Source organism: Alligator mississippiensis, chromosome 14 (genome assembly GCF_030867095.1).
Source record: "Alligator mississippiensis isolate rAllMis1 chromosome 14, rAllMis1, whole genome shotgun sequence".
NCBI lineage: Eukaryota > Metazoa > Chordata > Crocodylia > Alligatoridae > Alligator > Alligator mississippiensis.
The window spans coordinates 42,251,693-42,278,445 of record NC_081837.1 but is presented as its reverse complement, the minus strand read 5'-3'; the positions used below and the strand labels follow the sequence as shown (position 1 = coordinate 42,278,445).

General features: G+C 47.5%; 1 protein-coding gene across 6 annotated transcripts in view; it reads right to left on the bottom strand.

The window, feature by feature from the left end:
- Positions 1-1,266: 1,266 nt before the first annotated feature.
- The window catches only part of LOC132244903 (complement component receptor 1-like protein), a 37,313-nt gene continuing 11,826 nt past the window's right edge, over positions 1,267-26,753 (bottom strand). Inside the window, exons 8-22 of one of the 6 annotated variants that reach the window (XM_059717684.1) lie at positions 25,941-26,020; positions 18,201-18,389; positions 17,179-17,367; positions 16,154-16,336; positions 15,630-15,723; positions 14,072-14,160; positions 12,188-12,376; positions 11,604-11,792; positions 9,180-9,368; positions 7,935-8,126; positions 6,818-6,862; positions 5,844-5,870; positions 4,685-4,757; positions 2,809-2,878; positions 1,267-2,430 (exon numbers count right to left, since the gene is read on the bottom strand). In XM_059717684.1, the coding sequence (XP_059573667.1) occupies positions 2,851-2,878; positions 4,685-4,757; positions 5,844-5,870; positions 6,818-6,862; positions 7,935-8,126; positions 9,180-9,368; positions 11,604-11,792; positions 12,188-12,376; positions 14,072-14,160; positions 15,630-15,723; positions 16,154-16,336; positions 17,179-17,367; positions 18,201-18,389; positions 25,941-26,020 (1,756 nt within the window). In that variant the 3' untranslated portion in view covers positions 1,267-2,430; positions 2,809-2,850. Of the gene's footprint in view, positions 3,840-4,684; positions 4,758-5,843; positions 5,871-6,817; positions 6,863-7,934; positions 8,127-9,179; positions 9,369-11,603; positions 11,793-12,187; positions 12,377-14,071; positions 14,161-15,629; positions 15,724-16,153; positions 16,337-17,178; positions 17,368-18,200; positions 18,390-25,940; positions 26,021-26,753 lie in introns of all 6 variants that reach the window. The other 5 variants (XR_009456726.1, XM_059717682.1, XM_059717683.1 and 2 more) reach the window with 5 other exon arrangements.

Genomic DNA, 26,753 nt, shown 5'->3' with positions numbered 1-26,753 from the left:
GAGATATCACTGACAAGCATCCTACCAGGACTTGTCTTGAAGACTTATCCTGGTCAAAAATCCCCGAGTTATGCTGTAGTGAATGCGTTTTTGTTTCTTTTCCATTTCCCAGTCTAGAAGCCATTTCTGAACAGTTCAAACCGTGTTTTGTGGTAGGCCGTGCATTCAAATGTCACCACCACCTTCTATGACCTTTAGCGTGAAAGACCCCTCACAGACAACTTGTAGAGGAACAAAAGGAACCTGCAAAGAAAGCCGACCCCTGGTTAGGATTAGACTCTTACGGATATTCTTATAATCTATATCAAATAAATTTGGATAAAAATATGAAGTGAGGACACCAAACTAGTGGGACTATTGACGTGAGATTTCCATACAGGCAGTCCTCGATTTACAACATTTCGAATTACAATGTTTCACACTTACAGCATTTATAAACTGACATCCTGTTTCGACTTTCTGACGTCAGTTTTGACATTACAGCTCTTGATCTGACGCCACGCCAGCGAACAAGTTCTCTGTGTCACCCATCTCTGTGGAAAACATCTGTCCAAACTTCCTTGGCAGACAAGGTTCCTTGGGTGAATTTGATATCTTTTATTAGACCAACCCAAATAGTTGGAGAATAGTTGTTAAGCAAGCTTTTGGGTTCAAAAACCCTTCGTCAGGCTAAGGAAGTGTCAGCAGTTGGTGTGTGCTCTTCCTGGATGGGATGAAAAGTAAAGAAGCCAGGGGCTGGGCTGGCTGGGCTGGGCTGGGCTGGGCTGGGCTGGGGAGTCAGTTGCCAGGCAGATTATAATGTATCATAAATCCAATATCTATGTTTAGTCCATGATCTCTAGTATCCAGGAGGTTGATGAAATAGAGCTCACAGGCTTGTCTCTGGGAAGTGCTGTGCAAGTTTCCCTTGAGGATCAGGACTAAGAGATTGGAGAGAGAGTGGCCTTCCTGTGAGAAATGTGCCCCCACCGGTAATTGGGTATTTCTGTCTTTGATAGATGTCCAGTGTGCGTTCATTCTGGTGCGCAGCTGTTGTTTGGTCTCTCCTACATCTCTTCCATCAGGGCATTTGGTGCATTGGATGAGGTATATGACATTCCTGGAGGTGCAGCTGTAAGATCCTGGGATGCTGATGGCTCTGTTGTGGGGTGTGGTAATAGTGGGGGTGGTTCCAATTCCTAAAAGAGCTCTGCTTCCTTTATAAGCTTGGAATAGCTCACGAGAGTTTCTATTCACAGGTAGAGAAAGAGAACCAGGTTCCAATGATTTAATTGAGGATTTCTTTATTTAAAGAAAAATACATTCATTAAAACACCGTAAATGTTACACATTCCTTCCGTCACCATTGCTCCACACAGCAAAAGATGTGTTCCTCTTGCTAAGCCATGCAGCTTACAGGTTTTTTTTTTAAAAGGGTAAATGCTCTTTATACCTTTCTCTTTATATATGAGAAAGTGCTCATGCAGAATATGAATCCCCCATTTATGCAGCAGAGAAACATTTCCTGGCTTAAAAAAAAGTTTAAGATCTGCAAGATGTTTTTGAATATGGAAACTACAAAAATAATTAAGGCACCGAATCACTTTTTCTGGAGGCCACTTGTAATTTGATTAGTTATCTTTTATAAAGAAAGGATAGTTAATAATGAAACCAGTTTTTTATTTTCTAAGAACATTTTTTTTCTTTCCCTGAGAGAACAAAAAAAATAGAATTCAGTTATACTCATCTTCAAACCTTTGGGACTCCCATGTAAAGTTACACACTTTTCTCTTATTTTTCACCTTTGGGAGTAACACTATATCGCAAGTTTGTGACAAAAATCAGTGCTAGGGAACAAAAGGCCAATGTTTTTGAAGAGTGTAACTTGAAAGTTATATACAAAAGAGAGAAGTGAAGTGTGCATTCAAGCAAAATAGAGCAAGGATTGAAAATGTTCCACACAGGTTTCTTTGGTGTCCTTAAATGCATTAAAGAACGTAAAAATGGAAACCTGTCAATGGGCAGCTGAATAGGCTATTTCTGTCCATACAACTAAAACCACAGCTCGGTTCACATCACGCCACATCCGGCTGGCTAGTGATTTCACTAGGGAAAAGCATTTGGCACTGTGACCGTGCCTACCTACATGTGACCAGCAAGTCAGTTTGGAGGCTGCACGCCCCCTCCCTTGTCCCAAGGTCCCGTTTTCGAAGGCAAGAAGGGCCATCCAAGTCTTGTCTTTCTGCTGTTCTTGTATGCAGAGGAGCCGTACTGTAATCCCTTTAAAAGGGGGAAAGAACTTATAGTGCAAGTACCAGCAGTAGCCTTAAAGAGATCTCACTTCTCTAGACAGATTCAGTAAGCTTTTCCACGCTTTTCTGCCAATTTTATGTGTCCTAATTGGTAAATCAGAGATAATCTGGAGACATTCAGCCACAAATCAGACAATCCCTACAAAAGGGAGATAAACAGTTAAAATGAAGCAGATACATACTCCTCCAGTCTTGCATCTTTTGATATTAATCTAAATGAACATTTAAAACTTTCCATTTACTGGACTATTGCTACTTGTGGAACAAGTGCTCATTTTTCATTAAAAATCCATAACTTAACCTTTTAACTGAAAACATTACTTTAAAAAAAATCATAGAGATACCATGAAATAGATGTATTTTTCAAATCTAGTTTTGGGTGAAAACAGAGGTCATGGAATTTCCTTTTAGTTGTAAATCTCTAAAAAAACAGAAAGAAGAAGGAAGAAGTACACAGCAGAGATGCTAGACATCTAAGGCTGTTTAATAAGCAGAGTGAGTAAGCTCAAGGACAAACCATGACAGACGTTAAGATTTCCAAGGGCTAAGTAATCAAGAATTACACCATGCAGGAAACCCCGTTTCTCCTATAAAAGAAAGATGGGTAAATAATTATGGGCGTGTAAATAATTAAATAGAAGATCTCTTTTTCCCATAGAACCTTGTCTGTCTAACTCTCAGTCCTACCTAGCTTTCAAAGATCATAGAAAATCATTACAGGGGAAGGTGAGAGAAGATCCCAGGACATGATATTTTTTTTAGATTCTTAGTTCTGTGAGCAAATTTTTAATGATACAAAGGACAGCACAGTATTCAGCCTAAGATTGTGGGTGACTCACATTCCCTTGGCACAGCAGAGGTCTCAGTGTGGCAGACAGAGCCTTTTTCAACAAGTCAATGGCCACAGAATTACCTCCCGCACCAGTAGGGACCATCACAATCCTTCCCACTTCCCGTTCCAAGTGCAAGGTCTGTTTCTTTGACTCTGCTTTTTTAATATGGGCACAACATACACATTTTAAGATATGGCATAGCGTCCCAACCCCAAAAATCAAGATCCTCCACTAAACATGCCTGTCCCTGGTGGGAACAGTGAGGAAAACATGACATGCACCACTGAAGCAGCTCAGAAACTTCAGAAATGGATGCTGTAAAAAATATACAGGAGAGAAGTACTGAAATAGAAGTAAATGTCTGTACACAAATACCTGTTCTTGTAGCTAAAAAAAGTACACAAAGAGTGTAAGCCTGTTACGGCTGCAGAAACACACAAAAGTTAGTGTGTTAGAGGATAATGAAACAATAGCATGTAGTGTTTACGACAAAGTAGTAGTACTTTGAAGAAACAAGAACCCATGGAAATAGCTTTATTCTCTATTCATTTTGAACAGTTTACAATTTACCCTGTCTTGTGGTGGTATTTATAATCAGAAAGCCATCCTACTGTCACCAGATTTTTAATTCAAGGTGTCATTTGTTTTTCTCATCCAGAAATTAGAGTCTCCTTTACGTGGATCTGTTGTGGTGTTTTGTCTTATATCATAAGAACTAAAGGTTGCGGGATGGGGGAAGAGAACACAAGGACATGATTTTTTATTAGACTCTTAGTTCTGTGAACAAATCATAACAGGATTAAAAAAAGAATCAATTAAACTTTCTCGAAGAAAAAAAAGACTGAGGCCACATGCTTGGAAGGTGATTTGATGAATGAGCTGTACTAAGCAGAACTCATCATCTCAAAAGAGTGTAAGGTTTACTAAGGGGGAATTCTAAAACTAGACGAGAGGATACAGATAATGCCCACTAGTCTTCAATGGAGCAGAGGTGTTTCTGGGGAGCTGAAACATCACAAGGCAGAGGTAGATCCAGAGGGGCTGAACTGGCACAGCTGCACCCCCACTGTCGACCATTCCTGTGGAGCAGCACCCAGGGACTTAAGTTTCAAACCAGGTAGGCATTTCCCCCCCCCCACTCCCCTCTATGCTCAAAGGCAAGCCCCCTTGCCTTTCCCTCTCCTCTCATTTCCACCCCCACCCACCCCCGACACCCTTGCCTGATGCGAGGAGAGCACGCAGGGGGTGAGAGGAGCTCCTGCCCATTCCAGCTCAGCTGCATGGGGGCTGCATTCAGCCCAGGACTGCGGCAACAGGCAGGTACATTCCCCCTTTCCCCTGCCAGCTTGTAAGCAGGCATGTTCCCCCTTTTCCTTGCCAGCCCTGACGCAGGCATGGGGAGAAGGTACATGCCCCTGGCCACTGCCCCTGTTGCCACGCTGCCCAGTGAGTGCAGCCCCCACGCAGCTGGAAAGGAAGGGCTAATCTCACAAAGTTGCTCTCGTAGCAATCTGCTGTGGAACAAAACTCAATCTCAAACACTATCTTAGACTGACTTACCCCTTTTTCTTATTCTGGTATATAGCTCCAGCTGGAATGCAAACAAAATAACCCACCACGACTGGTGCTAGAACTAAAAAAAGAAAGAAATGGCAACTGGGAAATGAAGTTACAAAAAACGTAACATTTTGACCAGATATAAGAAGCACCTTGTACAGTGCTGGAACTGCCTCACTATCAACAGATCATCTCTGACAGACTATAACGATGGAGGAGCCCTTTCCTTTGCATCCCTGATCAAAAAGCATAAGTGTTCACTTCTGCATCCAGAAACGGGTGCTCAGTCTTAAACTGCCAAATAAAAAATGGTAGCAACCATAAAAATCATAGAAAAGCAGGGACCACAGAGGTCACCTAATTCAAGGCAGGATCACCCTGCCTACATCATCCTACATGACTGTTTATCTAACACAGTGTTTGTCAACTTTTTAGACTCAAGGCACCCCTCGGATAATGCTAGCTCTTAGTTTTCACTCTTATTTTGACTACAATAAAAATAGAGCACTTTCTTTCTGTTGCAATGAACTCAACTATGAAGAAAAGCACATTAACGAATATTGTCTATAATCTTCTATGCTCCTTTTCTTACTGGGGTAAGGTCATCCAATGACCACAACTATGGATTCCTATTTGAAATGTCTGGGTTAATCCTGTGACTCATATTGCCAAACCAATGGTTCTTGCATTGTATGGCATCCTTGAAAGGATCTCATGGCACCCTGGTTAAGAACCACTAGTTTAAGCTGTTCTTAAAAACTTTGGGAACAAACTCACCTGACTATCAGACATAATGCCCAAAACATCAAAAATTCCCTTGGACTTGTCACAGGTAAAGCAAAGGGAGGAGGGACACAGTAGGTTTTAAAAACTGAAGAGTTGTGACCCTGAGTGGGGTCTCTGTCCCTCTCATCAGACCATTTCAGATAAAACCATCAACGGGTATAAACTGTTACATGGCAACACTGGGCACAACGATATATCAGTAGCAGAGAAACCCAAGAACTCCCATACCAAGGGAGTTACTTGTTACACCAAAAAAAACCAACCCCAAACCAACCCAACTTTGTTGTGGAGAAAGAGCAACATGGACTCTGGATATTGATGTACAATAAGCGCTTCAGCATCTGGAAGTATTTTTTTTCACTTTGAGGTTACTTACCACCAAAAGCCATTTTATATGCATTCCCTAAAGGGGAAAACCAAAAGAGGAGTTAAAACATGAAGCCATGTTTGTATCAGCAGTTTGCAAGGAATAACACCATCATCCACACATGTGGTACAATATTTTGTATGCTACATTATATCAAAATAATGGTAAATATAATAATGTAGTCTTTTGAAACAGAACAGTGTAAATTGGATAATTGTTAGTTAGTGGGAGCCGTGTTCCAACTGCTGGAATGTCTAGCAATGAAGAAAATACCTTTTCCTAAGCCTCCGTGTATGTGTACTTTTTAACACAGTCAAGAAAGCCATGAAACAAAAAAAAAAGATGCAAGGTTCTTGGTTCTATGAAGAAAAGCACATTAAGGAATATTGTCTATAATCTTCTATGCTCCTTTTCTTACTGGGGTAAGGTCATCCAATGACACAAACGTGGTGCTACATTTTCTGAACAGCTTTGCTGGGTCCAATGAATAAATAAATGACTAAAGCAGCACCTGCTCTAACCACACTTCACTTTTCCAGGGTTAGGGTGAGCCTTTGCAAGGTGTGCTAAAAGGTGTCAGCTGCAGGGACACACACACACACACAGAAGTGGAAAGAGGGGCAATAGCCAATCCACTCTTGTCACAGGAACAGCCAGCGCATTATCAGTCTGGCTGCCGTGCATACTGCAGGCCAGAACTATTTTCTGGAGGAGGAGGAAGACCTCTAACAATGCCACGGTTTGTAGAGTGGGTGAGAAAAGTCAAGAAGAGCTCCCTGCTGTGATTAACCAAGTGCTGTGACTTGTCACAAGCTAGTAAAGCTCAGTAGACACACTTTTATCCTCCCTGAAGTCTGCTCATCATCCCAGCAGACTTCACCATGCACACAACCCATCCATGAATATATTCATGAAATACACAACTTATTTTACAACTGCAAACCTCAGAACATTTGGAGTCAGTAAAAGGATTTTTTTTTTACCCGGTTTATATAGAGCTGCCTCTTCTCTTGAATTTGCCACCAGCCCTACATAACACGAGACAGGCAGGTAAGTACATTAAAATGAAGAGATGCTATATGTCTAATCACAGTTGCCCAGCACCCAACCGCACCTCCTCTCTATCTCCCTTTCACCTCAGTTAAATCCACAGAGCAAAAAAGGGTCATTCCAGAGCCCATCAACACAGACTCATAGACAGCCTACAGAAATGCATGGTTTCATTTTCCTGGGGTAGACACAATGCGATCTCCACTAATACGCACCTTTGGAAGGCAGCTTTGTCTTCCTAATGATCACTCTCCAGTGCCATTTCATCCAACCTTTACACCCGCAGATGCACAATTTCTTTGTGGGTACTTCCAACATCTTTTGCCTTGGGGACTCAAAACCCATCAGCTACTGATGGAGCATGGCACCACTAAAGGCCATGCGGCATGCTCACGTGGGTACAGGATCTCTTCATTACACTGCTCCCTTCTCCCTAGAGATTTCACAGTTCTGGGCCCACTCACTTGTGGCAGGAGTTCACCATTACCTTCACCATCAAGTGCTAAACCCTCCCGAGCTCGACATTTGGAGTAAGTAAAAGGGTTTTATTTTTTTACCCAATTTAGGTTGAGCTGCTTCTTCTGTTGAATTTGGCCCCGGCCCTACATAACTTGAGACATGCAGGTCAGTACATTTTTAGGGCTGTGATTCAGGTAGATTGAACAGTCCATGCTGAGCTGCTTCAAAGGACAGACTGTTCCAGTATGTGATTTTAAAACACATGCCCAGTGTTTGCCCCTCCACACACACATTTCAGGGATAAAGTGCTCATTATATTAATATAAGGATTTGGCTGATTTTCTATTTGTAATGTGGACTGAAAACTGGAATTAATGTCACCACCACAACAAGCATCCTCTGCTTGAAGCACCTGCAGAGCTGCATGTTTCCAGGTTAAGCAGACCCTGTACTGATGACAACGGGCCCAAAAGGTATTTCACGCTAGAAACCAGAGAACAGGGCTGAAATAAAAGGCAGGAGGCCCAGACCTTGCAGCTCACACAGGCTACTATACCGATGAAGACACAAAGACAACCAAAAGCTACTCACTGGTACAAAACTCTGGTGGGTTTGACCATGTGAAATCTTCAAGACAAGTCCTGGTTGAATCCTGTCCTGGGACCCTATAATACCCTTTGCAACAGACATAACGGACAGTGGTCCCCACGGCATAGAAGCTCCTCTTCCCATCCTCTTCTGATAGTTTACCAAATGGTAAGCCACTTGGGGCAGGACAGCTACCTGACAGCAAACAACAGACAGACAAGGACGAAACGATGTAGCTGCAAGACAGATTTAAATACAGCTTGTGCTTTTAACTTTCTGCTGCGCAAACACCAAGCGTGCTGGACAAGTCTCAAGCTCCACAAGCTCACTGGCTTGTCGCAAAGGCAGGTCAAACTGTCACGGAGGGATCATGGGGAAGGGATTTTTACTGTCCCAATAAAGGAAGAGACTCGAGTGATTTTGACAAAAGGAGCGAGGAGGGAGGTGGCATCCCAAGCACAAGTGACACAAAGGAAGGCGGAAAGGAGGAGAGGAAGGGGGTTGAGTGTGAAGGAGGCCTGGGAAGAACAGCACACAAATATACTTCCTTTCTTGCCTTCAGCCCCTAAATTAACTGGTCTTTCTGCTCGTCACCACCGCACGGCCTTCTTCTCCACATCCACCTATAAACTTGCCCCGCAGGGCGACGTTACAGAAGAGAAAAGGCTACAACCCTCAAAGCCCAGGAAAACATTCACAAGGGAAATATCTGCTTTATGATCCACTTCTGCTGGTCTAGACTGTGTCTTCCTGAATGAAAACCAATCGTGACCGATGTGGCTGGGATGATCTAGTTGGGGCTAGTCCTGCTTTGAGTGGGGGCCTGGACTAGCTGTGACCTCCTGATGTCTCTTCAACCCCCATTTTCTGTGATTCTCCGATGCTGCCTCACGACACCTTTGCGAGTTCCCACTGAGTGCACTTTCCTGATGGTCTCGTGCTTCAGCCTCTTCAAACTTTGCTTCTTCTAGGTTCTTCTTCCATCCCCCGCCCCTTCATTTTGATCCTCATGCACTGCTTACTTCCATAAATTGATAAGTAGCCCCATTTACCGCACTACATACTAGCCATGAAAACAAGTAATAAGTGTCCAGTAAACAGGTTCATTCTGTGTTCCCACTGCCATTCACAGGACCTCAGATCTAACTATTAAAGCTGGTGTTGTGTAGACCTCTTCAGCAGAGGAAGTTTCACAGTTTCAGAAGCAATTAATGGCCGGAAAATTTCAGACAGCAAAATAACACTTACGGCCACACAACACTGGCAGCTCTGTCCACTCGAGGCTGGGCAGGCACTCTACGGTGTCTGACCTATCCAGGATTTTAAGAAAACCTTCCAAGCATACGTAGGTGAGCCTTGTGCCAACCGGGAAGCTCTCAGAGAGATAAGAAGCGCTTGGCTTGGCTCCCCTGATAGTTGGCAGAGGCCCACATTGGACTGTAAGAAAAAAAATGTTCTCTTTAAAACTGGCAGCACTTCCTTTAAACGTCACACAGCTACCTTCATCCCAAAGCACCCCAAAGTGAACTGGATGCTGAAGCCATGCAACTCTCATTTTAGGCCTGTTTTTCCAGTGTCTGTGCAGGCAGACAGGCTTCCCACAGCCAGAGGTTTCAGCCAGCACCGGTGGCGGTCTGCACTGGAGTTTGCCTAGCAGGAATGGAAGGGAGGAAGGAGGACCCAGGAAACTATAGGCCCGTTAGTCTTACCTCGGTCCTGGGGAAGCTTTTTGAGAAAATTATCCTGGCACATGTCCGCGAGGGGCAACAGGGAAGATCTTGCTTAGAGGCAACCATCAGGGGTTCATTAGTGGCAGGTCCTGTCAGGCCAACCTGGTGGCCTTCTATGACCAGGTCACCAAATCCCTGGATGCAGGTGTCCTGGTGGATATAGTCTTTCTGGACTTCAGGAAGGCCTTGCACGTGGTCTCTCACCCAGTTCTCATGAAAAAACTAGGAGACTGCGGCATTGACACCGACACAGTCAGATGGGTCGCTAAATGGCTGGAGGGCTGCACCCACAGAGTGGTGGTGGACGGGTCATTTTCGACCTGGAGGGATGTGGGCAGTGGGGTCCCCCAGGGCTCTGGCTTCGGGCCCGCGCTGTTCAACATCTTCATCAGCGACTTGGACAAAGGGGTAAAAAGCACCCTGTGCAAATTCGGAGACAACACTAAGATGTGGGGAGAGGTGGGCATGCTAGAAGGGACGAATAGGCTGCAATTGGACCTAGACAGGTTACAGGGGTGGGCGGATTAGAACAGGATGGGTTTCAACACTGACAAGTGCAAGGTGCTGCACCTGGGGAGGAAGAACCAGCAGCAGACCTACAGGCTGGGGAACTCCCTTCTCGTCAGTGCAGAGGCAGGAAGGGATCTGGGAGTCATTTCTGATGCCAAAATGAACATGGGCTGACAGTGTGGGGATGCGGTCAGGAAGGCCAACCACACCATGTCATGCATCCACAGATGCATCTCGAGCAGGTCCAAGGAGGTGATCCTCCCCCTCTACGTGACACTGGTCAGGCCACAGTGGGAGTACTGTGTCCAGTTCTGGGCACCGCACTTCAGGAGGGATGTAGACAGCATGGAGAGGGTCCACAGGAGGCCACCCGCATGATCGGGGCAGCAAGGCAGGCCCTATGAGGAGAGGCTACGGGACCTGAACCTGTTCAGCCTTCACAAGAGAAGGTTGAGGGGGGATCTAGTGGCCGTTTACAAACTAGTCAGAGGGGACCAGCAGGTATTGGGGGAGTCCCTGTTCCCCCAGCACTACCAGCAGTGACTAGAAATAATGGTCACAAGCTGGCAGACGGTAGATTCAGACTAGACATCAGAAGGCGCTACTTCACTGTCAGGGCGGCTAGGATCTGGAACCAACTTCCAAGCGAACTGGTGCTGTCTCCTACCCTGGGGGTCTTCAAAAGGAGGCTGGAAAACCACCTGGCCGGGGTGATTTGTACCCCAGTACTCTTTCTTGCCACAGCAGGGGTTTGGCCTTGATGATCTGCTCAGGTCGATTCCGACCCGACCAACTATGAAACTATAAGCGAGACTGATCCGACTGCAGAGTACCAGAGCTGCACGGTGCAGCTGGCTCAGTAGCCCCAAGTGGCCAAGTGCCCACTGCAGGACCAGCTCAAGGGCCAGCCACACCCCGCCCTCCACCTCTACCTGCAGCCAGGTAGCTAGCCAGCATTTCAAGTCCTGCTTTGCCCCACAACCCACAGACGCTGGGCTCAGAGGAACACAATAGTTGTCTCTCTCCCATCCACAAGCCCCAGGTTCACCTGGGCTCTCTTAGGGCTGCTTTTAGTTTAGACGTTGCATAAAGAAACGAGCTTAGTGCCAGGAGTGGCGAGCAGTCCACTCCTCCGCACTGAGGCCTAGACAGGCGTGCTGCACCACACGTGCAGCAGCACCAAACCCATCGGACAAGGCAGGTGGCGTTAAAAGCCGTCACCTTAAAATTATGCTTTTTCTCTCCCAGAAACATTTCAAGAGCTGCTTCCTACCACATAAGTGAAAACGCCACTGAACTACAGACTCATTTCATAAGTTGTTTGTACTTGCACAGGTCACATGTTGGCACAGGAGGCCAACCGTCCTGCGGCAGCCACTCAGTGCTATCCCATGTGCCACTTCAAACAGGTGAGGACACAGCTAATACTCACCTGGGTCACAGATTGGCACAGAAGGCTTCCAGGTGTTATCCTCTGCGCATTGAATCACACCATCGCCACCTCCCCTCAGCAAGTAGCCAGGATTGCACTCAAATATTATTGTGTCTCCATAGGAATAGACAGCGACTGATCCAGACTTTTTTTTCCCATGTGGAACCACCGGGACTGGACACTTCACCTCTGGAAATTAAAGCATCGACAAGAGTGTTTTGCAGAGGGAGGAGATCATGGGCGAGAAGGGAAGGAAAGGAAACGAGTCCATCCTCTGGCCAGGGAAATCACTGCAGAGTCATTTCCCTATTAGACATTATGTGGTGTGATTTAAAGGGTCTTTCAGCAACACTGAAGACACCAAAACTGCAGCAAATGCAAGAGGCAATCTGCTTCCCAGGATGCACATTTGTAATGCATCCGTCACTCTACATGAATTAAGCTTCCCCATGGTACTTAGGTGCTTATTCCCTGACTGACTTCCTCAACATTCATGAGTTGTCTGCCTAATTAAATATGGGTTTTCCCTGGTGGACAAAGGTGAACAAAGGCAACAAGAGCAAGATACAAAACACAAGAGTTACCTTTACACTGAGGGGCAGGGCTCCAGACACCGTGGAGGTTATCTTCTGTGGTACAGTGAATGGAGGCCTCTCCAACCAGACTGAAACCACTCTTGCATGTATAAGTCACTGAAGAGCCAAAGACATAGCCTTCCCCCTCACCAGAATGGGCTCCATTGGCGACTTCAGGGGGTGGCAAACAAAGGATTTCTATAGGAAAGTACACCAAGGTGAATACTGGATGAAAATACCCAGGTAACGGTGAACTGAGAAGATGTTACTAAGCAGGAAAGACTTCCATCAGCAGACCACAAAACAACTGGTTCAGGAGTACCACTGATATCCCCAGAACATACCCAAGACCATACGATGATAGAAACAAGTAAAATGGTAAATACCCACTTAAAATGCATTTAATTTGTGCAGTGAAGTCGGAGGAGAGACAGGACTACCTTGATTAAATGCAATGGTGACCATTTCAAGGATCGCAACCATTAGGTTATGAAAATGAAAAGGGAACCATCCTCTGTCCCCTACATGCCACAATAGTAGGTAGGTGCCGTTCGACCTGGTCGAGGTACGTGGTGTGCAGACGTGTCATGTTTGAAGGAAGTCAAATGCCTTTGAAGCGCTCCAAGGGTGACCCAGACAGACGTGCCCCTTGAAGTGCTCTGGGACCAGCAGGACTGCCCCGAAAGCAACCCTAATGGAAACCATTACTACTTAGCAGCACTTCCAACTGAAACACTTCCTGCTACCCGTGTTGCAAGCAGCTAAGGCAGCCAGGCCTCAGCCCTGCATGGGTTGTCTTCGTCCCTGGTTTCCTCCATGCAGTACTTATTAAGTTTAAAGAAACAACAGAGCAAGTATAAACACAAAGCCTTTAATCCCTGTGTTTGCTTGATTAAACTGGGCAGCAGAGGGGAAAAGTGCTGGGGTTACATGCCCCAAGTGGGAAAGAAGTTACATGGCTAATAGTTTTGTTATACTATAATGATTGCCCAAGATAATCAACCACCCGATACCACACAGGTAGTCATGCAGGTGTGCCCTAGGTTACTACCTTGGTAGGTGTACCCATTACATGGCGCTTTATTAACCTGTTGCCCTGGTAGACGTGTCACCTACCTTCCAGGTGTCATCTGCAATGGTGCTGAACACCTGGTGCTGTGGGAGGAGGACAGTGGCACCCTGTATCAGCGAGCACTTCCCTGTCAGCTCCACTTCTGCTCCTCCAGAGCACATCCCCTTCTCACTGGAATCGGGAGATCCCACGTCCTCCCCACTGCAGCCAGGAAATCCTGGAACTGGGAGGCCAGAGCCCCACGTTCCCTCCCATGGAACGGGGATTCCTGCTCTCCAGCCCCCAATCCCAGTGTCCCTCCCCACACCCACTGGCCTGGCTCTGCTAGGGGGGTGGTGGCACAGGGCTGCAGCAGAGCAGACAGGAGCGCTCTCGCTGACACTGGCTCCACATCCCCCTGATGCACTGCACCTGCACTGTGAAGTGCTCCAAACGTTACATCCATCCCTATCCTGAGATGATTAATCCAAAGGCAGCATGTTTTGTACCATGGCAAATCTAAAATGAATCTATTATTCACTCCTCCCCAACAAGGTTTGGAGACACATACGGCTCAGTAGAAAGGAACAGTTCTCTACTCTACAGTTACTGCGGTGCTTTGTGAGGTCTTGGCCACTGTATTCTACGTCACAGGTGTGAATGCTCACGGGTGTGTAAGACCATTGTGTACTGGGGCCTACACTTGTGCCCAGGCGACCTTCATCCCCCTATGGCACGAAGAGGACAGAGAGAACAGCTCCAACTGCTCTTCGGTTCCTTCACCAGACACAAGCCCACTTGTATCTAGGGCAAGTCAAAGACATTACATGTAATCATCTTACTTTCACAGGAGGGAAACTCGCCATCCCAATGAACATTGCTTCCGACATCGAGCACACATCGGAGAGAATGGCTGCCAATTAATCTGTACCTAAAGACAGAGCAAAGGTTCAGGTTTCTTACACAAATGTATGAAGAACTAGGTAACTGTTAGCAAAGATGGGCAGCCAGCTCTTTTTGCCAGAGTGGAGAAACCATTGAACAATCCCAAATATAAAACAAGATGTGGCTAAGGCCCAAGGAACACGAAGGAGTAAGAAACACCCAGTTGTTAGTGCTAACGTGCTTCTATGCTTCCCAAAACATTAGCTGGGAAAACCCCGCGCCTTCGTTCTCTCCCAGAGCGGAGTTGCATACTTTCTAATCCCTTGCTGAGGGCAATAAGCAGCTCTTCTACCAAATTAGACATTTTTTCTCTTTATTCTTCTCATTCCCAAAGAGCTGAATTAGGGCAACTGGTCCCTGCAGTGGGATCTCACCAAAGCCCAGAAAGCTAACAGCACTGTGAACCAAACAGCAATCGCCAAAAGGTTCAGACTTGTCCCAAGTTTCTAAAGTGTTGTTACACATTACACTTAGACCATACTAAGGGCATCTATAACATGAGCACCTGCCTTTTAAAGCTTTCTGACTCATGCTAAGTGCCCTCAAAGTTGTGCCACTTCAGTTGAGGGTTAACTCTGGGCTGCACTACCTAGCTCGTGTTAGGGTAGTTTCAGTCTGCTTAGCCCTGTGGGCAATGGGGCTGGCTCTCCCTTCTCCAGAGGCCTGTCCTGAACACTGCTCTTCTACCAGAACAAGCCACAGAAATGAAACACAAATCCACATCGCCTGCACGGGCACAAACCAGTCATCACGGAAACGCAAAGCGTTCCATTACATTACCACATCTGGAAGTGCCTGTTTTGTGCAAGGAAGCCAGAAGCCACTGAGACATGGCCCATGTGCATGAAAAAAACAATAAGTGCCCTCAACACTAGCCTGAGCAACTGCTGAATCCTACAAGGGATGTCCACAACTTCTTTTGTTTCTCCTTGTTGCTCATTTTAAAAGCAGCCTTACTTTTCTAATGAATAATACATGAAACAAATAAAACTACCATTGGCAAAGACCTGTGCTCGGAGCAGGAAGAGGTCTGCATTCATCTGCTGCTAACTTTTAGTCCATGTAATGGCACCAGGCGTAACCAATAGCTACACCCGATTAGGGGAGAGGTGGCATTGGTCACAGGAAGCCAGGTGAACCCGCTCCCACTCCAAATGTGAGGCTTCCCCCCATCACGCACAATCCACCACCTGATGAGTACTCTAGCCTGGGCTGCTCTGGCAAGAGAGACCGAGTGCAGTGGTGTCCCCCACCCCTACTGCTGTCTGCTTGACCAGCCTCCTCCAGCTCTTACTGGGGCGCACCCCTGCTGTCCATCAGCACCAGCCCCAACTCGCTTCTAAAATCCAGCCAGGTTTTCTAGTCTCTCCCTGCCCCCAACTCCCCTGCAGTTCACCGCCCACTTTCTACAAACCAACACTCAATTGATGAGTCAGTACAGGTGACTTGACATACCCGGCAGAACAGGTAAAGTTGACTCTCGCACCCAACCGGAGATCAGTTACAATAGGCCGACCATTCGGTATGTCTGGAGCTGGGCACTGTTTTGCTGGAAGAGAGCAAGGCTGGCATTAGCAGTGCTTCAAGTTACCTTGGTGGAAAGCAAAAATGTACACTGTTCAACTCAGTAAAACATAAGAACATAAGAAGTGCCATGTTAGTCAGACCAATGGCCCATCTAGCCCAGTATTTCAGTCTCTGACGGTGGCAGAAATAGATGCTATCGAGGGAGTCAATTAAACCAGATCTCTCTAGAGTGATTACCCTCTCTGGCATCCCATCATCATTGGTTTAGAGATGCTAGACTACACTGCTCCAACCATGCTGTTCAATAGCCACTAATAGATCTATCATCTCTGAATTTATTCATGCCCTTTTTGAACCTGGCTAGGCTATCTGCTTCTGTCTATCTGTTCTTATCCCAAATGATGTAAAGGTGGCCTGCAGGTCAATTGAGACAGAACCGCAGAATTACTAACCCACACAAAACTCGGAGTGTTGTGACCAGGTAGAGTTATCTTGACAAGTAATGACAGGAGACTTTCCACCAACACGAATGAAACCTGGCCGACAGCGATAGGTCACTTCAGTCCCAATGCGATAGGAATCCAAACTTGTGACTAGCTCAGCAAAACTGAATCTGGGAGGGGGTGCACAATCACCTAGGAATAAAACAGAAAAAAGGATGAAAACTGATCTGTGAAAAAGTACACAAAACTATCTGCTTCAGTAGAGCACAACTTGCAACTGCTGTGACGGACTTGCAATTTGCAACCACTGAGACGGACTTGTTCTCATCAGTCTTGGAAGCAGTTTTGCTGAATACCTGCAATACTTGGACATGTTAGCTTATAAAGTGACCATCACCAAGTGTGTGCCCAGATAAGCAGATCCTGGGAAACAAGTCAGATTGCTTACCCCAAGCTTTTCTTTTTCTTTTTTTTTTTTTTTTAAACTACTAACACACAGAGGTATAACACAGCACTAATCATGATCAATTTGCGAAAGCTAATCGTGAAAACTAATCATGACCAGTCTGGCTGGGATGATCTAGTTGGGGCTAGTCCTGCTTTGAGTAGGGGGCTGGACTAGCTGTGACCTCTTGAGGTCCCTTCAACCCTCATTTTCTGCGATTCTCCAATGCTGCCTCACGACACCTTTGCAAATTCCCACTGAGTGCACTTTCCTGATGATCTCATGCTTCAGCCTCTTCCAACTTTGCTTCTTCTAGGCTCCTCTTCCATCTCCGCTACATTTTGATCCTCATGCACTGTTGACTTTCATAAATTGATAAGTAGCCCCATTTACCGCACTACATACTAGCCATGAAAACAAGTAATAAGTGTCCAGTAAACAGGTTCATTCTGTGTTCCCACTGCAATTCACAGGACCTCAGATCTAACTATTAAAGCTGGTGTTGAGTAGACCTATTCAGCAGCAGAAATTTCACACTTTCAGAAGCAATAAATGGCCGGAAAATTTCAGACAGCAAAATAACACTTACGGCCACACAACTCTGGCAGCTTTGTCCACTCAAGGCTGGGCAGGCACTCTATGATGTTTGACTTATCTGGGATTTTATGAAAACCCTCCTGGCATTTGTAGGTCACTCTCATGCCAACGGGGAAGCTCTCAGAGTGATCAGAATGGCTCGGCTTGGCTCCCCTGATAGTTGGCGGAGGCTCACATTGGACTGTAAGAAAAAAAAAATGCTCTCTCTAAAACTGGCAGCGCTTCCTTTATACATCACACAGCTACCTTCATCCCAAAACACCCCAATGTGAATTGGATGCTGAAGCCATGAAACTCAAATATTAAACCTCTTTTTCTGGTGTCTTCACAGGTTTCCCACAGCCTGAAGCTTCAACCAACACCGGTGGTGGTCTGCACTGGAGTTTGCCTAGCAGGAGTGAGGCCGATCCTGCTGCAGAGTACCAGAGCTGCACGGTGCAGCTGGCTCAGTAGCCCCAGGTGCCCACTGCAGGACCAGCTCAAGGGCCAGCCACACCCTGCCCTCCACCTCTACCTGCAGCCAGGTAGCTAGCCAACATTTCAAGTCCTGCTTTGCCCCACAACCCACAGACGCTGTGCTCACAGGAACACAATAGTCGTCTCTCTCCCATCCACAAGCCCCAGGTTCGCCTGGGCTCTCTTAGGGCTGCTTTTAGTTTAGACGTTGCATAAAGAAACGAGCTTAGTGCCAGGAGAGACGAGCAGTCCACTCCTCCGCACTGAGGCCTAGACAGGCGTGCTGCACCACACACGCAGCAGCACCAAACCCATCGGACAAGGCAGGTGGCATTAAAAGCCGTCACCTTGAAATTATGCTTTTTCTCTCCCAGAAACATTTCAAGCGCTGCTTCCTACCACACAAGTGAAAACGCCATTGGACTACAGACTCATTTCATAAGTTGTTTGTACTTGCTCAGGTCACATCTTGGCACAGGAGGCCAACCGTCCTGCGGCAGCCACTCAGTGCTATCCCATGTGCCACTTCAAACAGGTGAGGACACAGCAAATACTCACCTGGGTCACAGACTGGCACAGAAGGCTTCCAGGTGTTATCCTCTGCGCATTGAATCACACCATCACCATCTCCCCTCAGGGAGTAGCCAGGATTGCACTCAACTATTGTTGTCTCTCCATAGGAATAGACAGCGACTGATCCAGACTTTTTTTTCCCATGTGGAACCACCGGGGCTGGACACTTCACCTCTGGAAATTAAAGCATCGACAAGAGTGTTTTGCAGAGGGAGGAGAGCACGGGGGAGAGAGGAAGGAAAGGAAACTAGCCCATACGGATGACTGTAGGCGATAAGCTGTGTACTCAGAAATATGGGTAAAGATGCAGTGTTGGGGTCCAAAGAAGAGCCACTCGTCTGACTAGAGGACTGCAGGGAAGGCCCTGTGAGGAAAGGCTAAGGGACCTTCACCTGTTCAGGCTCTCCAAGAGAAGGCTGAGAGGGACCTTGTGGCTCTGTACAAATTGATAAAGGGAGAGGAACATGAAGTAGGCGACAATCTGTTCACTAGGGCACGCTCTGGAACAACAAGGAACAATGGCCATAAGCTACTGGAGAGAAGGTTTAAACTGGATATTAGGAAAAAGTTCTTTATGGTCAGGATTGCCAGGATCTGGAATGGGCTGCCAAGGAAAGTTGTGCTTGCCCCATCCTTGGGGGCCTTCAAGAGGAGACTGGAAAGGCACCTGGCTGGGATCACATGACCCCAGGTTCGGTGACCCTTTTCTTACCAGCCAAGGGCAGGGGGTCGGACTAGATGGCCCAATGAGGTCCTTTCCGACCCTGGAATCTATGAAGCTATAAACCTCAACAGGAAGTGTCTGGGACCAGGAGGGCAGTGCTTAAGAAAGGTGTGCCAGAGGGTCACAAGTAGCTGAGAGAAGGACAACTAGAGACCCTAAAAATTGTCTTTCTAACGATCACTCTCCAGTGCCATTTCACTCAGTCTTTACACCCCCAGATGCACAATTTCTTTGTGGGTACTTCCAACATCTTTTGCCTTGGGGACTCAGAACCCATCAGCTAGTGATGGAACATGGCACCAGTAAAGGCTACGTGGCATGCTAACGGGGGTAAAGGATCTCTGCATTACACTGCTCCCTTCTCCCTAGAGATTTCACAGTTCTGGGCCCACTCACTTGTGGCAGCAGTGCAGCACTGCCTTCACCACCAGCTGCTAAACTCTCCCAAGGTCTATATTCGGCATGCCTGCACATATCAACCCCAAATGATCACAGACATGTAAAGCTAGCGAGCCGTAGGAAAAAAGCCAGGGAAAGAAAATCCTTGCAATGCATGTCAGGAAAGGAGTCTGCAAAACACTGTCTATTGGTACTTCAGAGCAGCACTGACAGCGCAGGCCACTTCCTAGAGCTGCTGAAGTGCGGAAGAAGAGAAAGTTGAAGGAGCCCCACATGGCACACCCTGTTTTGTTTAGCATGGAAATGACCTTCCCGAGCTCTGAACTAGAAGCAACTGCTGGGTTTTTTTTCCCTGAAGGACTAGTGCTTACAGCAGCTTCTCCAGGAGTCTTGGGTGTGAGAGTAGTAGGACATACTGCCAAGAGAAGGGGGGAAAAAAATGAGCTGTGAACATAGTATTGCATAACTCTCCATTACCAGTCAGAATCAAGAAACATTTTTTTTAAAGAGAAAGAAAAACAAAACAGAAGGAAAAGGTAAGTTCCCCCATTGTAACTGGCTCTTTGCTCCGCACTATCCAGGAACATCCCCAGCCTGGTTCACCTATGCCCTATACCAGTGTTTCTCAACCCGCGGTACGCGTACCCTGGGGGCACACGAGACACGGGCAGGGGGTACGTGGGCGCTGCGTTCTGGTCTTTGCCTGCTCGAGCCAGCAGTTCCAGCTGCCGGCCCTCCCGCCGTGTCTGGTGCGCCGGGGCGGGGGCTGCCACTCCCCAGCGTCAGTGTGCCAGGGCAGGGGGGGCCCGTGCAGGCTGCTGTGAAGTACCCACAAAGAAATTCTGCATCTGGTGGTATAAGGGCTGAGTGAAATGGCACTGAAGAGTGATCATTAGGGCTGCGGTGGGAGAAGTGGGAATCGGCTTGTGGCAGCAAAATATGAAGTGCCACGGTGGGCCTTCCCATTTCACTTTTGCCACACTGATCGGCAGGGGGAACGTAAGGTACCAAAGGTTGAGAACCACGTGCCCAATACATGCACGATCAAGCACTTTCTTAAAAGTAGTATGCCAAAAAAAGGTGAAGGAGGGGTTGTAGGGACTCACGCAAAGTGCAGCATGCACTGGGGGAGGTGCAAGTGGGGCCACTGCAGGAATTAGGCTAGCGTCAGGTGTCCACTCAGACCTTTCCAGCCATAATCCAGGAGATCACCAGTTCTCACATTACCAGCCAAAATCATCAGCCAGGTCCAGAAGATGTGCATCTTCACCTCCGGAAACCCCGACAGGTGTCAGGGAATAGGAAAGGAAGACTTCCCCACAACGAGTGCAAAGGACCTGGCCATTGATACAGATCTCCAGATCCTAGTATGCCCGTGTCCCTCACACTAAGTGATGAGGCAGCCACAGCCACTGTTCAACCAATTCACCAGGAAGGATCCCAGGCATTGGGACTCCGAGTCACGACAGTAACAATCAGGAAGAGCTCTAAGGCTCTTCTAGGTTGAAACCTCGACTGTGCGCGCAGGGCCAGTGTCCCGGGGGAACAAGGGAGGGGCTCCTCTGAAAAAAGCAAAAAACAGAGAACTTTAAAGGACGCAGGGATCACATTATTGGAAATGAAGCCCCACTCATCTGCCATTGTGGGTCCCAAAGTGATGAGAATGTGCCAGGGGAACAATTTGCACAGATTGAGAAGAACACAGCCTTTTTAATTTCCTTGAGATGCTGATTTACCAGCATCATGAAATGCCCTCAGGTTTTGTTGTGTCCCCACACTTTCCACTTCCAAAAAAAGCTACAAGCTGACAGCCATGCAACCTAGGAACACGAAGTGCAGTCAGCTATCACAAGAACAACCTTGCAGGTGGTGTAGCAGGGTCACAGGAGAGAATCAAAAGACCAGCATCACTAACTTATCACAATGCTTCCTATCCCACACTGAAATAAATGCTCTTCAATGACCTGAACACGTGCCAAGGGAGGCAACCTGGAAAAATACTAATATATGAAATCCCTCTGCAGTCTTCCCCTGGAAAAATGCTTCCACACTCGGGCTGTGCGAAACATAAGCATTGCATTTCGACCAGCGTTTCAGCATTTTGACAGAACAGTGTTTCATTTTGACTTTTGTTTCAAGTTGAAATGGCTTTTCCGTTTCATTCTGTTGTACGGTTTTGCCGTTTTGCCCCTGTTCGATGTTTCGCCCGTAGGATATAATGGGGAAGGACAAAACAGACTATAACTTGGTCATTTGTGGCCTGATTTGGATGCACAATGATGGAATGGTAGCCCTTTCCGAGGGCATGCTATGTGCCAGGTTTCAGGAAGATCGGTGCAGGGGTTCAGAGAAACTGCACCCCAAAATCCTGAAAGCAAAACTAGTGTCAGGTGTATGTGTTAAGCCACAGTGGGGTCAAAATCCCAGGGATGGTGGCCCCTGCTGAGGCCACAAATCCTGTCAAGTTTCAAGCTGATAAGTGCAGGGGTTTGGGGGAAACTACACCTCAAACTGTGGACAAGCAGAACTCTGGGCTCTGCACCTTAACAACGACACGGTAAAGCTTGAGAGAGTCCAGAGAAGGGCCACTCATTTAATCAGAGACTTGCACAGCAAGCCGTATGAGGAAAGGCTGAGGGACCTGGGACTCTTCAGCCTGAAAAAGAGGAGGCTGAGAGGGGACTTGGTAGCAGCTTGGGGAAAACTAGGACTAATCTGGAAGATCATTTCAGACTCATTTCAGGATCAACATTAGGAAAAACGACTTCACAACAAGGGTGTCCAGACTGTGACCATTACTCCTAGTTTTCTCCAAAAGTGCCCTGCTGAACAGTTGTTCACCGAGCCCTAGATGTACGCTTCTGATGTAGCAGTAAGCTGCTACCCAGTCCCCTCTCAGCCTTCTGTTTTTCTGGCTGAAGAGTCCCAGGTCCCTCAGCCTTTCCTTGTACGGCTTGCCATGCAAGTCTCTGATCATAGGGTAATCCCTTCTCTGGATTCTCTCTCAAGCTTCACCACATCCTTGTTAAGGTGCCGAGCCCAGAACTGGGCGCGGGACTCCAGCTGCGGTCTCACCAGTGCTGAGAAGAGATGGGTAGAGCAGGAGAATCACTTCTTTGCAATGGTTTTGCTGGACATACATCAATTGATACATGCCAGTGTATTGTTGGCCCTGCTGGCTACAGCATCGCACTGCCGGCTCATGTCCATACTGTGGCCAATTATTCGCGTTGCTCACCCCTTATGAATTTGTACGCCACCACAAGGCCCCCTCTCAGCCTCCTCTTGGAGACGCTGAAGAAGCTAAGGTCCCTTAGCCTTTCTTCGTAGGGCCTTCCCTGCATGCCTCTAATTGGACGAGTGGTCAATTATTACCCTCAGGTCTGTGGTGACAAGTGATGGGGGTTCTTCAGTCCTGCTACCTGACGAGAGGCAGCACAAACACCCACGTCACGAGTTTTGCCTGTCAGCAGCCAGAGGTGCAGGGCCCCAGAACCTCCCTGCATGCATCTCCTTGACAGCTGGCAGGCTTAGTGCTTGCAGCAGGACCTAGCAGCCACGCCTGAAGTAGTTTCCCTTCCCCTGTGCCCCAACACTGACACAGTTGCTCAAGCACACATGACACGAGTTTTGTCTGTCAGCAGCCAGAGGTGCAGGGCCCCAGAACCCAGAAGCCCTGCACGGAGCTCCTCGACAGTTGGCAGGCGTCGTGGCCACACCAGGGGCCACCATCCCTGCAGCTGTCACCCTGCTCCGCCTTAACACACACAGGGTCACCCATGGCACGAGTTCTGCTTTCCTGCAGATTGACATGCAGTTTCCCCCAAACCTCTGCACATTGTTTTTTAGATACATAGGGAGTAAAAGGAAGGCCCAGGGTGGAATAGGATCCCTACACAATGGGCAGAAGCAATTGGTGACGGACGGGGGGACAAGGCTGGACTCCTCAATGAGCTCTTTGCCTCAGTGTTCCTGAGCGAGGGGCACGACAAGTCTCTCACTGGGGTTGTAAAGAGGCAGCAGCAAGGCGCCAGACTACCATGCGTAGACCCTGAGATGGTGCAGAGGCACTTGGAGGAACTGGATGCATTTAAGTCGGCAGCCCCGGATGAGCTCCATCCGAGGGTGCTGAAGGCACTGGCCGACGTCATTGCACAGCCACTGGCAGGAATATTCGAACGCTCGTGGCGCACGGGCCAGGTCCCGGAGGACTGGAAAAGGGCCAATGTGGTCCCCATTTTCAAGAAGGGGAGGAAGGAGGACCCGGGCAACTATAGGCCGGTCAGTCTCACCCCCATCCTTGGCAAAGTCTTTGTAAAAATTATCAAGGCTCACATTTGCGAGAGCCCAGCAGCAAAAATTATGCTGAGGGGAAACCATCACAGGTTCATTACAGGTAGATCATGCCTGACTAATCTAGTCTCTTTTTATGACCAGGTTACAAAACACCTGGACGCAGGAGTAGGGGTCGACATCATTTACTTAGACTTCAGAAAGGCCTTCGATACGGTATCCCACCCCATACTGGTGGACAAGTTAAGAGGCTGTGACTTGGATGACTGCACAGTCCTGTCGGTGGCGAATTGGCTAGAGGGTCGCACCCAGAGAGTCGTGGTGGATGGATTGGTATTGACCTGGAAGGGTGTGGGCAGTGGGGTCCTGCAGGGCTCGGTCCTTGGACCGATACTCTTTAATGTCTTCATCAGTGACTTGGACGAGGGAGTCAAATGTACTCTGTCCAAGTTTGCAGATGACACAAAGCTGTGGGGAGAAGTGGACACGCCGGAGGGCAGGGAACAGCTGCAAGCAGACCTGGACAGGTTGGACAAGTGGGCAGAAAACAACAGGAAGCAGTTCAACAAGGAGAAATGCAAAGTGCTGCACCTGGGGAGGAAAAATGTCCAGCACACCTACAGCCTAGGGAATGACCTGCTGGGTGGCACAGAGGTGGAAAGGGATCTTGGAGTCCTAGTAGACTCCAAGATGAACATGAGTCGGCAGTGTGACGAAGCCATCAGAAAAGCTAATGGCACTTTATTGTGCATCAGCAGATGCATGACGAACAGATCCAAGGAGGTGATACTTCCCCTCTATCGGGCGCTGGTCAGACCGCAGTCAGAGTACTGCGTGCAATTCTGGGCGCCGCACTACAAGAGGGATGCGGATAACCTGGAGAGGATCCAGAGAAGGGCAACTCGTATGGTTAGGGGCCTGCAGACCAAGCCCTACGAGGAGAGACTGGAGCACCTGGACCTCTTCAGCCTCCGCAAGAGAAGGTTGAGACGCGACCTTGTGGCTGCCTATAAGTTCATCACTGGGGCACAGAAGGGAATTGGTGAGGTTTTATTCACCAAGGTGCCTCCGGGGGTTACAAGAAACAATGGCCACAAGCTAGCAGAGAGCAGATTTAGACTAGACATTAGGAAGAACTTCTTCACAGTTCGAGTGGCCAAGGTCTGGAACGGGCTCCCAAGGGAGGTGGTGCTCTCCCCTACCCTGGGGGTCTTCAAGAGGAGGTTAGATGAGTATCTAGCTGGGGTCATCTAGACCCAGCACTCTTTCCTGCCTATGCAGGGGGTCGGACTCGATGATCTATTGAGGTCCCTTCCGACCCTAACATCTATGAATCTATGAATCTATATCTCCTTGAAACTTAGCAGGCTTTGTGGCCTCAGCAGGGGCCACCACCCCTGCAGTTTTCACCCTGCTGTGGCTTAACACATACACATGACCTGAGTTTTGCTTTCAGGATTTTGGGGTACAGTTTCTCCAGACCCCCTGCACGTATCTCCTTGAACCTTGGCAGGCTTTCTGGCCTCAGCAGGGGCTAGCATGCCTGTAGTTCTGACCCAGCTGTGGCTTAACACATACACGACACAAGTTTGGCTCTCAAGAATTTGGGGTGCACTTTCTCCAAACCCCCTACATCTATAAATTTGAAACTTGGCACGCTTTATGCTCTTAAAAGGGGCTACCATTTCTGAAAGCTTTATCTAAATATGACCAGAAATGATAACGTTTTGGGCTGCTTAACCTTCCCCAGTATATCCTATGGGTGAAAAGTCAAAATATCGTTGAAATGGTGAAACGTTTCAACTTGCCTCATTTTGTTTCAAGACTGCTTCGACCATATCTGTTCCATTTCAGTTTTACTGTTTCAACCTCAAAACAGAGTCGAAACAGAAGTGGTGGTGAAATTTCGCACAGCCCTATTCCACACCCACAGATGAAACAAAGACCAATAAAAAAATCTAAGTGGGCACTTCCCAGCAGACAGAACTACACACTGGACTACTATATTGACTGTTTCAGGAAGAAAGCTAAGTGATATCTGCAACAAAACCAGGACCACCGCAGCCTCCTTTCCCCAAACTCATCGTCTCTAGTATCCAAGAGAAGCTATCGTCATCCTCAACTGTCCAGCCTACATCAATACCGCAGTAAAAACTAAATCCATCCCAGCCATTCAGGTGATCTAATAAAAGATACCACCGCCCAAAAGTCTTGCCTCTCTCAGATTTATGTAGCCTGGACTGTGTATCAAGTCAAAGTAAAACATGTGCATAAATAAACTCTTCCTAAGGCAGTGACGGGTGTCTTACCTTCGCAAGTAGGGAGTTGGCTCCATGCGACGTCCTTTCCTTTCAGCCTGCACGTGATGTGTTTCCCAGATAACCGATACCTGGAGAGGAGAGGGGTGGGGAGGAAACCTTTTATTTAGTGCCCTAGTTTCTCCTATAAGTCTAGAAATTTAAATAGCCATTCCTTTCTGTCACTCAGTGAAGATGTTAACAAACGAACAAGCTTATTCTTGCTAAAGCAACGCTCACATTTGAAGCCAATTTACAACTGGCAGAAAGGTCACTGAAGGACTGGAGAGATCAGGTAGCAATAGATGTATTTCCGCTTATAGTTTGTACTAACACGATGCTTTAAAGTTTCGTGGCCATATCTTTGCTCTCTCCCAGATCCTTCTTGTTTCCAATGAAGGGCACTCCTCCTTTCCTTGGTCTCTGTGGGCTCTGAAGACATAGCCAGCCACCCCACGTTTATCTGGACTTCAGCAAGGGAAACTAAATCTTACTGTCAGGCAAACCACCCCAGGGCACGTTGCAGTGAGAAGTAAACCACGGCAATCACCACGACAGCTGGCATCATACCTGGCATGCTAGTTAACCCTAATGGGCAAGAACCTATTTTATCTATACAGCCCCCAAACATCATCCTATTCCACCCTGCTTGCATCACTAAAAACCACTGAATGCAGCTTCTGTAATGTGTTGTCATCTTAGCTTTCAGTTTACACCATAAAAAAAATGGAGGAGAAGGATAAGCCACCTGCCTTCTGCTTTTCACGGGTTGAACAGGTCTGCACTGAGGTGCTTAAGTCACACTGGGAGCATCTACCTGTTCAT